The 15,544-nt window shown below is 37.5% G+C and overlaps 1 protein-coding gene across 5 annotated transcripts in view; it reads left to right on the plus strand.

The window, feature by feature from the left end:
• The first annotated feature begins 81 nt into the window (after positions 1-81).
• The window catches only part of rnf220 (ring finger protein 220), a 407,730-nt gene continuing 392,267 nt past the window's right edge, over positions 82-15,544 (plus strand). For 2 of the 5 annotated variants that reach the window (XM_033028711.1, XM_033028714.1), the window contains exons 1-2: positions 83-358; positions 1,455-2,194. In XM_033028711.1, the coding sequence (XP_032884602.1) occupies positions 1,567-2,194 (628 nt within the window). In that variant the 5' untranslated portion in view covers positions 83-358; positions 1,455-1,566. Of the gene's footprint in view, positions 359-1,454; positions 2,195-15,544 lie in introns of all 5 variants that reach the window. The other 3 variants (XM_033028712.1, XM_033028715.1, XM_033028713.1) reach the window with 3 other exon arrangements.

Below are 15,544 nucleotides of genomic sequence, written 5' to 3' on the forward strand. Positions count from 1 at the left end.
ACTGGTCGGGGACTGCGCTGGTATATTGCTGTCCCGGTGAGTGAGTTCTGAAATTGACGCACACACACACACACACATACACACACACAGACTCTCTCACTCTCTCTCTCTCTGACTGAGCCAAGCGGCAGCAGCGGAGCAGCAGCACAACATTCCATCTCTGATCGGACTCGGGATAGGGATTCCTCTGTGCATGTAATCAACACCACTCTACATCAGCAGACCATTCACACACACACACACTTGCACCCCACAGCCCTCACACGCTGAAGGAGAGTTTTGCCAAAAGAAATAAACCTTTTTATTTTCGCGTATTTATGTTCTATTATATTAAGTGAAAGCATCCCTGGGAATTAAAGTAAGTACAGTGATAAGAATTTATCTGTGATGTGTTGTCTCCAACTTTGTCCGCAAGTCATTGTTTACATACTTCACGGTCTGTGTGTGCCGGTGCGTGCACCTTGCGATTAAAAAAATACTGTGGTAAGGTAGTTAGCCCAGACACTTTGTGTTCATTGCTTGCGCTGCAACGTATCGCTTGAACAGTGATTTAGATTAAATTGCGCTGTGATGAATTAGATGTGCGATCTTTATTCATAGTAACTTATACAACGTGCTTCTAAACAGTAATATCCGAGTTTCTGTTCATTCTAAACGGCACAATTGCTAAGGTTTTCCTGCTATTCTTTATTTTATTCCTTGATGATCGCTACTAAGTGTCATTAAATTAGCTGTTTAATTGACCTCAGTTTCAAAGTTGCAATGAATTATCCGGCACTCGATGTTATTAATCTTGATAGTTGTAACAAAAGTAGCAACTGGGTTTTTGGTGTCTTGATGTCTGACGACTGGAAAAGTATGAGATGATTTAGTGCTGGTACATTTCGATTTTTGGCTAGAGTCCTGCTTTCTCTCCTTTTTACCAGCCCTGTCATTCGTTATTAGTTACTATTGATCGCTTTGCAAAGTGATAACTGAACTAAAATTAATGTCAATTCTACCGCGTAAATCAATACCGTTAAGTTATTTTAATCTTTATTTTTTACCATGTGCCAAATTAAAAATCTGAAAAGTAAACATGTGTATTAAAAACCCCGTAAAATGTACCTTTATTTATTTGTTGAGAAGGATTGTGAGTGGAAGAAATGCTTAATCAGTAACCACCTCTTGTGATTTCGGAGCAATAAATGTATTTTTGATCACCGGGCTATAGAGGCTCTGTTATTTGGGGTCAGTCTTTAAGCCCGTGACTTTTTGACACCAGAGTGTATTAAGTATAGATTTTCATAATTACTGTGGTCAAATAGAACCTCATCTACACTAGCGTCAGAATCCTTGTAATGGGATGTGAATATATATATATGTATATGTGTGTGTGTGTATATATATATATATATATGGCAGGAATTGTGGGTGTGTGTGAATATTTATTTTTGTTCTCTTTATTCATACAGGGTCTATCAAGCTGTGGTGTTAATGATGTCACCCTGCTCTTTATAAAGCCAGCCTTGCCTGCATTTCAGAAGGTCATATATAAGTCTGATACGAGCGAGCAAAGACTTTCCAATGGACTTGCACAGAACAGCTTTCAAGATGGAGAATTCTTCCTATCTCCCTAATCCCCTAGCATCTCCAGCTTTGATGGTCCTAGCCTCCACAGCAGAGGCTAGCCGAGATGCCTCCATCTCTTGCCAGCAGCCTAGACCTTTTGGAGTACCCGTCTCAGTGGACAAAGATGTCCACATCCCTTTTACCAATGGTTCATACACCTTTGCCTCAATGTACCATCGTCAAGGTGGGGTGCCGGGGGCCTTCCCCAACCGAGATTTCCCCCCTCAGCTTTTGCATCTGCATCATCAATTTGCACCTCCAAATCTGGACTGTACCCCCATCAGCATGCTGAACCACAGCGGCGTTGGGGCATTCCGGCCTTTTGCCTCCGCTGAAGACAGAGACAGTTATCAGTCTGCCTTTACACCTGCCAAAAGACTAAAGAACTGCCATGAAAATGAATCCCCCCATCTGAGGTTTTCAGACTCTGAGGGCAAGGAATATGAGTTCACAGCCCAGCTCCCATCCAGTTCCCCCAGCTCACTAAAACTAGATGACTCTGGAAAAAAGGTCTTTGCTGTGTCAGGTCTCATCTCTGACCGAGAAAATTCTGCAAGCCCTGAAGACAGTCGAAATGAGAGATGTAAGTGTTTGTTCTTTTACTTACTTTAACTTACTATTTATACTTTTTTTAATCTTTGCAAATTCAAATGTTCCTTTAAATGCTCTTTGTTAGCATGTTTGGCATTAACTTTGACTAAAATAAATTATCTCACTGAAGTGGTGGTCACTTTAATATTCAAACTATTTGAACTCAAAAGTGTTCAATTTTTCTATGAAAAACTCAGAAATAGGTTCCAAAGTATATGTTCTTGTCAGGATATCACTTTTCATCATATGTATTTTAATTTTAGTTGCGGATGTTTACTCGTGTTCAGAGTTTTTTAATGGTCGACAGTTTAAAATAAAACTAAGTAAAGCAAACAGAATTGTTTTTTCCAATGATTAAATTATTTCAAAGGAATTAAGTGAAGATCAAGTTTCTGTGAATAGCATGCTATGTATATATTCTTTTAAAGAAAAGCTTATCACCAGCATTTCTCAACAGCATCGCAGTCTCATCCTCGCACCACCCCCAACACCAGTACAAATAACCTGGGAAAAAGAGAGAAAAGACCTTACTGCTGAGAGGAAGCCAATCCCCACATCTGTATTGTGATGTTTGTTGAGTTAAATTGCAATTCCAAAAGTTTGTGAGGCACATCAGCGGCTTGAGAAGAAAGGTGGTGCTTAGAAGATGAGGTGATAATGGGTGATAAGTTAACAATCCTCAACTGTGGGAAGCTACTGACTTTTTTGTTGCTGTTTGTTTTGGTTGAAGAAAGAGTTGGAGGCAGCAAGGGAAATGAGGAAAAAGTGAGAATAATAACAGAGATGAAAGAGAGAGAGCGAGAGAGAGAGAGAGACAGAAAGTGAAAGGAAAGGATGTAAAACAAAGTGAGTGATAAAGCATAGCATTAAAAGCTGTTGGTAAGGGGAAAAAAAAGAGTATGAGTAAAGATCATTTCAAAAGTTCGATCGCAGGAGGGATTGCAGATGGGCTATATTACGGTTAGGAATAAGTAATTAAACTCCAGTTGTTGAGTCAGAATCCAGGCCCTATCTTCCTTCCTGAGCCGTTAACAAAACAAAATTAAAACAACAAAACGTGGATGTCTTTGCTTCCTTCCTGACAGGACCAACCTGGTTGCTTTTCTTCTACATAAATGTCTTCTGATTTACTGAGCAAACAAATTAGAACAGCGTAGTTGGGGTGTTAATGATAGGGGAAGTAGCACAAATTGAAACCTGTATTAATATTCCTTCCTTTCCCTGCAAGTAAACTTTAGCAAGGGTGTTCTTATATTCATATGGCTATCGGTGTTTGGTAGTACTGAACCAGATGTGAAAACACTGATCTTTTCAGTTCTTCCCATTGGATTTCAACTGGCATCCTTTTCACATTTCTTTAAGTGCTTCCCTCCCCTCTTTTCCTCTACCCTCTTCTTATGGTAATGATAGGCACTAATATGGAAAAATCGAGAGGAAGGCAGTAGTGGATCGGCTTTGAGCACTTGCTGAGAGCTGGTATTATACATCCTCAGTCTTTAAGCCTGTGGTGTAGCGAAAAGGATTTGAGGGTTGTTCAAATGAATATTGAGGTGCGAAGGAGATAAGAGATAGGACAATTGGTCTTTAACACAATGCCATTTGTTCTAAGGTTGAGGTGTGAGTTGTAGTTAAAATAAAACTACCTCGACATGCTTATTGCATGCAGCTGGACTAAATACATCTTTTAAGCAGATAAATATAGAATGGCAGCTTTATAGGATTGCAAATATAAAGACTAAGAAAAAGCCGATGGTATGGAACACAGTTGAAATAATCTGCAAATAGTTTGCTTTTGTCCCAGTATGATTTTTAGAACTGATTTTATGATGATGTCTTGTTCAACATTAACATTTGTTTTTTAATAAAAGCGATGTTAAAATCCTTTTCTTCAATATTCTAGGCTAACTTATTTTATGAATTCTTTATACTCGGCAGATAAAATAAAACATCAGCTGTCTCCAATTTATTTGTCATTATCACAAAAAATACAAACACATTAAAATCTAAATTTGATTTATTATAAATAACTGCACTAGATTTCAAGCATCAATTGAAATTACAAGTTAAATTTAACTAGACATTCCTCTACTTAATATCTAATTTTTGTCTAGCTGAGGTTAATAAAGTATGGAATACAATTTTAGTTTTTGGGAGTAGTATCGTCCACGAATCCCTAATGTGGATCATTTCTAGGTTCGTTACAAAATGATACTTGATTTTTAAAAATTGATAGTAATGTGCCATTTCTTCAGATATATTTATTAGCAAAATTGTTATGTTGTCAGCTAAACAATTTATACATTTATAGCTTTATCTATTGCTCTGTCTACGTATTACTATTTATTGCTTCAGCTACTTTTAGTTAACACTGATTGCATTGCACAAGTGTATAGGATAAATGGTTGATTTACAAAGTGGAGTTTCATTACGAAGGCTGTAACTTGAAATATTGCAGCTAAATGGTAATATGTATGGAATTTTTGGGTCTGCCAGAGGCTTAGTACGCAGATCTGTCACTTTCCCTGAGCAACAACCCTGACGACCTCTATTCAAAGTGCCATCGATTTCCTTTCTTTATTTCTTCCCAAAAAATCTGTTACAAGACTGCTGCCAGGGGAATACCTGCTCAATTGCGGCATAGCACTTCTTCACTTTTAAATACTGTTTCTTAGGAATAAAAGTGAACCAATTCAAACTTTGAAAATATTGCTTTAAACAGACAAAAACTGAATATATGGTGCAGTGCTACAGATTTCCTGGGCCTTCTTATTTTAAGTGATTTGGACATTATTGTGTCTGCAAAAGAAGCTTGATTTAAAGGGGTTTATTTATTAAACTGAACACTGTACTTTATGACTGGCAAAATGGAGAAAGACAAATGTCCAGAGTTGCTGCGTGGAATCAGAATTTCCATTTGTTAAAACATGTATTGTGTGTGATTCGGGTCTTCAGCAAGTGATTCAGAAAGAGGCTCGTGGCTACCAGCATACATCAAATTTCCTGCTTCATTTCAATCTCTTGTTTTGAATTAGTACAGTTTAGCAAAATATTTGCCTTTACAGCCCAAGCTCAACTTACGAAGTACAAAAGGATGATCAAAATAGTCCATAAAATTACAAATGAGAGAAAATAATCCTTACTTAAGAATGGGACGTTTTGAAAATGAATGCTACAAGGAGAGAGGAAAATTATGAACTAATGAGAACAATGTGAAGATATTTTGACAATGACTTAGCTTAAGATTTTATTTGATCTTTCATGCCATGATGCACATTCAACTTGCCACAGTCTCTGAATCATAGAGAAGAAACTTTGTGTACTCTTGCATGTAATTAATGGTTCTTGAACACTGACTCAGCAGCATGTGAATACATCCAACATTTGTTCAACTAAAAGTTGGGGGGGGGGGGGGGGGGAGGGGGTGGGATGTTGGTAGGTGCGGGGAGCAAGCATTTCAGGAATTGTAACATTTCAGAATGATCACTGATTATTGTCAGAAAATATCGTTTTGGGATGGGGCTGGGGGTTGCTGCTTGCTTGACAGATAACTTTTTAAACCTACAGTCTGTGAAAGGCTTCACATGTGAAGTCTTGGCTTTGGATTAAAAATAAACAGCTCCTCAGATGCTAACAATCAATGGCAATGCTGCTTGTACTACATTTTGTTAGTCCCTGTGCAACATTTCTTTTTCATGTTAGACTTTCTTTATATTTTTCATTTCAAAGTCTTTCGTTCTCAGTTAGTGGCCCAATTTAAATTTTTGTTGCAGAATCCATCGCAAAGTGAGGCGTCTGACTTGTCTCTCCTTGTTTTATTTGTAAATGCCTCATTTCTCTGTAGGGGTACTATCCCTGTCTGGTAAAACATCTTTATTCTCATCAATTACTGCTCATTTGCCCTCTGTCTACATTTGTGCAATGTGTCTGGTCTACAGAGGCTGAAGGGGAGCTTGATGTTCAGTCAGTAAACCCACCAGGGAGACTCGGTCAGTATCCTCACCTCTCTCCGACAGCATCTTAGCACATACAACAAAGCAGACTACTGTCAGAGAGCAAGCGAGCATTCTAACACACATTTGTAACCCGTTTTACCTTTCAAATACAAATAATATTCATTGTCATAATTAGATTTTATTTTTACAAATTGCATGTTGATATGTACCCATTGTTAGGAACTCCTGACCGTTTAAAGCACACGTTTTATATTTTTGAAATGACAGTCGCAGCTAATATAGTCAACAGTTTTTAATAGCCAAATGTTATTTTAATGGTTTTCTAAATAAATATCTATATATTTATGAATAAACTAATTTTATTATATATGCTGCAAATAATTGATAAATCTTTTTACCCATTTTTATGTTGTGAGTTCTCTATTGCACTATCGATCTTTACACCAGGCACGAGAAAATATAAAATGGAAATAGTGCATGCTGAAAATCTTTTATCTCAGCATGAATTTCTAATGGTGCTCAATAAGAAATGGTGATAAATTGATAACGTTCAAACAATGAAATCAGAAAATCTACCTTGTTCTATTTATTCTATATAAAATATACAGGTTGTTGCCAGTGTATACGTTCAATTATTGGATTGTTATAAAATGCATTTTGCAATATTAAGAAAAGTTTTCACATCTTTACAAAAAATGAACACGCAACAGCAGTATTTCCCAGCTAATAACAGATAAAAATCTTGTAATCATTGTCAATCCTTTCTATGAAGAAATTATCAGTTGTTGTAGAACAAATATTATATAGATAAATATGACGAGGGAAGAGAAACATGCCAAATCTGTCCAGTTACTGATTCGATGGAAGTAAAAGCATGCTCATAGTAGTAATGAGGGTTTATCAATGAACAGAAACAATATTTATCTTGGCCTTTAAAGAGGATCAAAATGAAAAAGGAGGAATATAAGTTTGTACGGGTTAATAAATGGAACATTACAAAAGCCAAAGATCTTTGCAACAGGTTTGCCTGTTGCTTGCCAGCTAGTTTATTTTATTCAGCAAGTATCTTGTCCTTTTTTGTGAAAAATGGGTAGCAGCTGCTCTGGTGGGCTGTGTACCGTAAGTATAATTCAGTGTCTCAATTGTGTCTCCCTGCTTGTGAGCGAGAGGGAGAGAAAGAGCCATCCCTTTGTTTCCTTTGTGAGAGCCAGGTGACAGAGCCAGTGTTGAGAGGGCAGAAAAATAGCAACCGGCAGTTCTCTGGCAGCCGAGATCAAAGAAGAAGGCAGGAGGTCTTTTCAAATTGGGGGCCCTGGTGTTGAGGCTATAATCACAGCTTACAGCCAACCAGTTTCTGAAAGATACTAGCCTGGAAAAGGGAAAAAAACTTTCCAGGAGCTAAGATAGTTAATTAAAACCAGCAAACAGGTGCCCTAACAGCAGCAGTGAATCAAATCATAAAGTTTTACAATGGAACGGTTTCTTTAAAGGCATGGGCAGAAACAAAAAGAGCAAAAGAATTGGCTTCACCTAGCATGTGGCACATGCCATTTACAAGCTCAGAAGCTTTTTGGAAGAAAATAAACACTTACAGTTTGTTCACAGAGTCTTGCAGATTTAATATATTAAAATGTCCCTTTTGCTTCTGGTGCAAGTCAAGCAGCTGTTTTAGTTTATTCAAAAAAAAAAGGCTGTGGTTAATGCAAAATCAGCAGTGGCACAGGGCTTATAAGAAAAAGATCAATCATGGAGTGGGGTGATAAATTAGACACATCAGCGAAAGAGAACACCTTAAATCGAGCTGGCTTGGTGACGGGGGAATGTATGTTGAAGGATGGTGGCTGCTTGTGTTTTTCAATAAACAGAAACATCACAGTGAATGGAGCAAAGCAGCCATTTGAGTTTAAAATGTGGTAAATCTCTTGAAACCCAAGTTTTAATTGTATTTTGTACAACCACGTCATCTCTGTGAATTAACCACAAAAATAGCTGCTTATATTCCTTTTGTAACTTGGCCTTAAGTAACTGCCCTACTGTTTAATGAAAAAACAAATATTTTGACCTGGGTGATTACTTTTAAGAATTCGGAAATAATTTAGCGAATGATAGATTGAATTTATCCCCTCATATTCACATTTGATTTCTATTTTCCTATTTAACGTGTTAGGGGGCAGTATTCTTGTTGATGATAATTATGTAAAGTGGAAATTTAAAAGTAATTAGACCAAGGACAACGGGTCACTGAGTTGTTAATCACACAAGAAACCCAGTGAATCCACCCCAGCTAAAATGCACTCATCCATTTCCCTCAGGAAGACAGCTCATCATTTACATTTCTGATAGACAAGATTTTCCGTCCTCTTCAGCCCAACTGTGGAACAAGCATAAGAAAAGTTGGCATCCATATTAACCAGGCTGTCTGTTCACCCCTTAACAGATTGCCATTTGAAGTATTGATTGAGAAAGTGAGAGCATCAGGTTAGAGGGATATCTGTGGTTAGAGGCTGATGTTGGGGGCGGGGAGTCACGGTGGTTGGAGGGGGTACGATTGAAGAAATAAAAATGAAACATTTTAGGCAAAAATACCTCCTTTTTGTGCCTCATTGCAATCAATGAAAGAAAATAAAAGGTCAATCCATTATAGTGTAGGCTGAATCACTTAACATTTTTTTCCAAGAAATTAGGGAAATTATTTATTAATGAATTTTCTGCTCAAATAGCTAAGCAAATCATTCCCTGTTTTTTTTCCTACAGCCTTTAGAATTCTAATTATTGAACTGTCCTTATAACTGGGAATTAATTTTTGTGTGGCCTAAAGTATTCTTCAAATTTATTTCCATAGCAATTTTAAATAGGGAATAAAGCCGTAAAGAGAAGGTGATAAGGGGTTACCAGTATCTGATATCATAGTATTAATCCCAATAGTTGTGCTCTTGTCAAATGAATGGATTACGTTTTCTCACTGTGACAAATTAATTTTAATGATGACTGGTTTTATTATCAGTACTATGTTATTGCTTGTAATCTGTGCAACTGTTTTAGGTTTTTTTTTCCTTCTTTCTTTCTCTTTGTTTAATTTAAAGTGTCCTGTAATTACAGGGGTGTTAGCATATGTGGAGAGGGTGATATGATTTATCCTGCACAGACAGCCATGACACAGCTGTTTGGAAGATAAAATAGTACAACTGTGTAGCTACAAAATGCTCTCCTTATTATACCTCATTAAAAGCAGGCTGTGATAAGTCAACCAGGCAATGAATAAAATCTATTGCCTGTGTAGAAAAAAGATATATAAGTACCTTCAGTGGGGTGGGGAAGATAAGGTGTGTGTGTGTGCGTGTGCCTGTGCGTGTGTGTGTGTGTGTCTCTCTCTCTCGCTCTACATATATATATATATATATATATATATATATATATATATAATAACAACCATATAATCATATTGCTTAGAAGAGAAAGAACGCATTCTGAGAAATATATAATTATAAAAGGACTGGACAAGCTAGACACAGGGAAAATGTTCCCAATGTTGGGGGAGTCCAGAACCAGGGGCCACAGTCTAAGAATAAAGGGGAGGCCATTTAAAACTGAGATGAGAAAAAACTTTTTCACCCAGAGAGTTGTGAATTTGTGGAATTCTTTGCCACAGAAGGCAGTTGGGGCCAATTCATTGGATGAATTTAAAAGAGAGTTAGATAGAGCTCTAGGGGTTAGCGGAATCAAGGAATATGGGGAGAAGGCAGGCACGGGTTACTGATTGTGGATGTTCAGCCATGATCATAATGAATAGCGGTGCAGACTCGAAGGGCCGAATGGCCTCCTCCGGCACCTATTTTCTTTGTTTCTGTGTTTCTATGAGAAGAAGCAGAGAGGATATTATGGTTCTAAGTACCTAGTGAACCATTCAGATGTAACAAGAAAAAATGAATATTTGATTTTAAATATTGTTCTCAGTCTCGCCATGTGGTAATTTAGACCTTTAGTTATCTGACTACCTAAAATCATAGTTTCCTTGATCATACCTTTACATTATCATCAATGGAACGTTATGAATTCTGCACCATAGGAAATGTTATTTGTCATTGATCGATTTTGGCAGCCGAGTTTTACTATCATTGTTTTCCTCAAGAATAAGGGGTAGGCCATTTAGGTCTGAGATGAGGAAAAACCTTTATACCCGGAGAGTTGTGAATCTGTGGAATTCTCTGCCACAGAAGACAGTGGAGGCCAATTCACTGGACCTTTTCAAGAGTTAGATTTAGCTCTTAGGGCTAAAGGAGTCAAGGGATATGGATAAAAAGCAGGAACAGGGTACTGATTTTAGATGATCAGCCATGATCATATTGTATGGCGGTGCTGGCTCGAAGGGCCGAAAGGCCTATCCCTGCACCGATTTTTCTATGTTTCTATGCCTGGATATTATAAAAATCAGGCTTAGCACACAGCCTCATATGCTCTCTGGGAAAGAGTGGGAAACTTGTCTGAGTTTCTTGCATATGGTCACTGGGATGTTAAGAATCTGAAAATCTTTTGTGTATTATTTCATCATTCTACATGAATTTTCAGTCCTCAGTTGTTTAAATAGAAATAGTGGATAGTGACTATGGAATTATTACCCAAATATTTTGTTTTGATATTGTGAAATCATTCTGCTCTAGATAAGAGTCTTGTTCATACGTATTGGAGAATATTTCCCTGCTGTGGAATGGCATGCATGAATTTACACTTTATAGATACAAAGCATGACAATTATTGTGCTAAGTGTAGGACCTTTGTAAATTGTAATGCCAGGAAAGAAGAATATCGTGCCACATTTGGTGAATAGACATTTTGGTCTAAGGGATACTCAATGAATAAGGAAATTTGATGACAGTAAAAAATAAAAAAAGGAGTAATGAGGAATGAGTAGAATATGTTAAAAATGTATGCGTAAAAAATTAATCAGCATAAATAATTACGCCAAGACTGAAATTAATTATTTTCAGTAGATACAAATGAGAACAAAGTCATTGTGGTCAATGGATGCTCAGACTGAGTAGGGACAAAGTGAGTATTAAAATATAAAATAGGAAATAAAGAATAGTCCAAAGATCGAGTCATGTAAAGTAAGGGTACAAACACTGAAAAATTGTTTCAAGGCACGCTCAGAAAAACGGTATAGTGATGTAGATAAGACTGTGAAACATGTACAATTATGTAAACACATAAAAGCTGTAACAGAGGAGCAGGCCATTCAGCCCAAACAGTCTGTGTCAAGGTTAAACACACCTGGAAGCAAATACAGTATTTCTAATAATTTTTATCCACCCTGTTCCCTTATCCCTTTATCCTCTTTTTGTTCATCTATCTATATAACTCAGTCTCAAATGTTGACATAGTTTCTGCCTTAACTACTAACCCTGCAAGTGAATTCCACAGTCTTACAACTCTCTGTGTAAAGAAGCTTCTACTGGTCTTTGTTCTTAATCTTGTATCAATGGTCCTTCATGGTTGACCCCTCAACTATTGGAAGCAGTGTACTTCTGTCTATCCTGAGAGATGCTTTCATAATTTTAGGTAGCACTATCATATCTGCGTGCAATTTGTTTTCCAGTCAAATTAATGACATTTTAAAAATCTTCTTGTTTATATATTTTTCTTATCAGGTGCCATCTAGTGATTCTGTATTTTAGCTAAAGAGGAAAGCTTTAATATCCTGCTACAGTTTGCAGCCCGGTACTTTACACAGTCATCTAATTTAGATCCTATTAAGTTTTTAAATAGGTTATCATTAAATCTTATCTTTTATATTCCGTACCTCTTGTGATAAAATCTAAAATTGCATTAGCATTTTTCTTACAGCCTCATCAACCTCAGATACTGTCTATCCCATCTTGTGAACCTGTCCCGTCCCCGTCCCCCCCCCCCCCCCCCCCCCCCCCCCCCCCCCCCCCCGCCCCCTCTTACCCTACCAAGTTTCTCTGATGTTTCTCAGTTCTAACCCTACTTCCATTCAGATTATAATTATTGGTGTTATTCACTATTTTCCAGACTGCATTTCCTCTCACTAAGTGGCATTGGGTTCCACCTGCAACAGCTTAGCTAGCCATTGTTTTATTTTATCATTATCTCTTTGGACTTTCATTTAGTCTTCTCGAGAATTAACATTAAGTCCTAATTTGATATCCTCTGAAGATTTTAATATCTTAAAGAGCCATATCCAAAATATCCATGTATGCAGCAAACAAACATGCCCCTGGAAAAGAAGCATTCTGTTTATAACCATTCTGAAGAACTCTGGCTGAGGAAATACAAAATAAAATGATGAAGTAATAAGAAAAATGACAATATTAAAAATGACAACCATGAGGTTTGACAGAGTATAAAAAAGTGAAGTCAGATTGTTTAAGGGTTTAGCCTTTAAGCACTATCAGTAAAGTATGCTTGGCAATTATTATCATAAGATCATAAGTGACAGGACCAGAATTAGACCCATCATGTCTACTCCGTTATGGCTGATCTATCTCTCCCTCCTAACCCCATTCTCCTGCCTTCTCCCCATAACCACTGACACCCATACTAATCAAGAATCTATCTATCTCTGCCGTAAATATATCCACTGACTTTGTCTCCTCAGCCTTCTGTGGCAAAGAATTCCACAGATTTACCACCCTCTGAATCCTTCCTTATGGATCTCTGAATAGGGGTATGTACAAAGAGTGAAGATGTAAGAAATTTTAATATTCATGGATCATTTCTCTGATCAATTATTATAAAATTATTGTCCCTATTACACAAAATATGATAAATCAGATCTTCACCATTTTATTGTCCTGGATTATCCAATGTTTCTAGGATAATGTGGTAGCCCTTCCTAAACAATGTCGGTGAAGTGCCGACATACAAGACATAGAGTTTTCACACTAAATCTCTTCAGATGACAATATCTAAGGCTGATGGCCAGGACTGCAACCTACAAGCCACTCAGATCGTCAGCTGCCGTTTTACTTCTGCACTATCCTCCTCATACAGGACCTTGCCAAACTGATGTATAGCTGATGTCCTTCTTCAGCTCCAGGCATCATTTTTTTTAATGAGCATCAGAGTAGTAGTGGAATGACAAATTGCACTAATAGCCTCAAATTGTGATGGCAAGCATTGCAGTTTTTCTCCCTCTCACAGCCCAGAATTGGGCAATGCATGGCACGAACACAGCCCAGACCTGCCTGGGAAACAGGTCCAACCCAGCCCACCAAATGCCTCTGCATGATGCAATGGACTAACTTCCTGAAATGAAAATCAAGAAGATGCAGATGCTGGAAATCTGAAATTAAAAAAATTCTGAAAATGCTTGAAACAATCACCAGGTTATAAGGTCATAAGTGATAGAAGCAGCATGAGGCCATCCGACCCATCAAGTCTGCTCCGCCATGCAATTGTGGCTAATCTATTACTCCCTCTTAACCCCTTTCTACTGCCTTCTCCCCATAACCCCTGACACCCGTGCTAATCAAGAATCTATCCATCTCTGCCTTAAAAATATCCATTGACTTGGCCTCCACTACCTTCTATGGCAAATAATTCCACAGGTTCACCACCCTCTGACTAAAGAAATTCCTCCTCATCTCCCTCCTAAAGGAACGTCCTTTAATTCTGAGGCTATGGCCTCTAGTCCTATACTTTCCCACTAGTGAGAACATCCTCTCCACATCCACTCTATCCAAATCTTTCACTATTCCGTAAGTTTCAGTGAGGTCCCCCTTCATGAGCGAGTACAGGCCCAGTGCCGTCAAACGTTCACCATATGTTAACCCACTCATTCCTGGGATCATTCTCGTAAACCTCCTCTGGACCCTCTCCAGAGCCAGCACATCCTTCCTCAGATATGGTGCCCAAACTTGCTCACAATACTCCAAATGCAGCCTGACCAGCGCCTTATCTGGGGAAAGAGAAATACTGTAGAATTATGTTTCCAGTTGAAGACCCATCATCAGAACATTTGAGTGTAAATTCATAAAACATTTTTCAAGTAGCCCACCATTTTGCTCATTCTTTGAGAGTCACTGATCAGTCTGCATTCACAAATAGCTCCATATGCTCTTCCTTCATTCCACTGTTATTTTCCGTCTGCTCTTTCGCTCCTTCCTTTTCAGAGCAGGCGTATGTAATGGAGAGAATCAGTGTATGAGTGAGAGAACAAGGCAGCACTTGGCACTTGTGTCCAGGGCAGAACTCTGACAATGCAGAATGTCCATTTTCCACAAAATCACAGTTTTGATAGGGCATTAACGATATGTAGACCAAGCTTTGAGGCTGCACACAATGAATACAAGTGATGCTGCAGCAGATATTGAATGAATAAGAATGTATGGAGTGAGGTAATGCCCAGGGAATTTGTAGAAAATGAAAATGTTCACTGTGAGGAATTTTAAATTAATGGTGCACAGCATAATGGTTCATGGGATTTTCAATATACATACCTTACCTGAGTATAAACAGCCAGCTCCCCTTTTTTTAATTCAAAGTTGAGCAGGTCCATCAAATAAATGTAAAATTTATCACATATATTGTCAAATATTTTGGTATCACAAGCAGACATTTTAACAACCTAAGATCATGTCAAACTCTATCTTTATATATTTTTGAAATGAAATAGTTTTCATTTAATGAAAGTTAAGATTGTTCCAAATTATTGTGCTCTGCTTTATATTTTGTAGGTTACATATTCATCTCACAACCTGACTTTCTCTCAAATAATAAAATGATCTTATTATTCAACACGGCTGAGAATAGAGAACAGGTATTAGAAAAACCAAATGACCTGTGCAGAAACAAAGGGCCTTGTAGGGTTAAACTGATCAACCTTGGGTTTGGAGATTCATAGGAATAACAAGAACAAATCTTGTATTAACTGTTTGCACAAATCCATCTTTGTTCAGGAGATTAGTACACGGGATACCAGAAATAAATGAATGTTACTGGTTCCAAATAAATGCAGCTTTATTAAGTAAATGGCTAATAGTGTGCATTCTCTGAAGATTGACAATTTGATCAAATTAAAACTTAATCAAGCATGGCTGTGTTTTATCTTTGAATAATTTAAAAGTCAACTGGTCTCTTAAAAGTGTAGACTTGCAATGTAGATAAAAGGAATGTTGATTCAGCCAATCATTTAAAACCTTTGCTCCATCAAGTACAATTATTTGTAATATTAAAAAAACCTATTTACAGTAAATCTTTTCTCCAAGATTTGTCAGTCAGAAAAGCGTTTAGAGATGAGATTTAAATAGGCAAAACAGCTTTTTCAAGGAGCTGCATCAAGTTACATTGAATACACCCTCTGTAGTTGGAATTAATCTGCAGTGGCGTTCAAACCTTTGTCCCTAGCTGTAAGTCTCTGGTTTTATTAA

Source organism: Amblyraja radiata, chromosome 10 (genome assembly GCF_010909765.2).
Source record: "Amblyraja radiata isolate CabotCenter1 chromosome 10, sAmbRad1.1.pri, whole genome shotgun sequence".
Taxonomy (NCBI): domain Eukaryota; kingdom Metazoa; phylum Chordata; class Chondrichthyes; order Rajiformes; family Rajidae; genus Amblyraja; species Amblyraja radiata.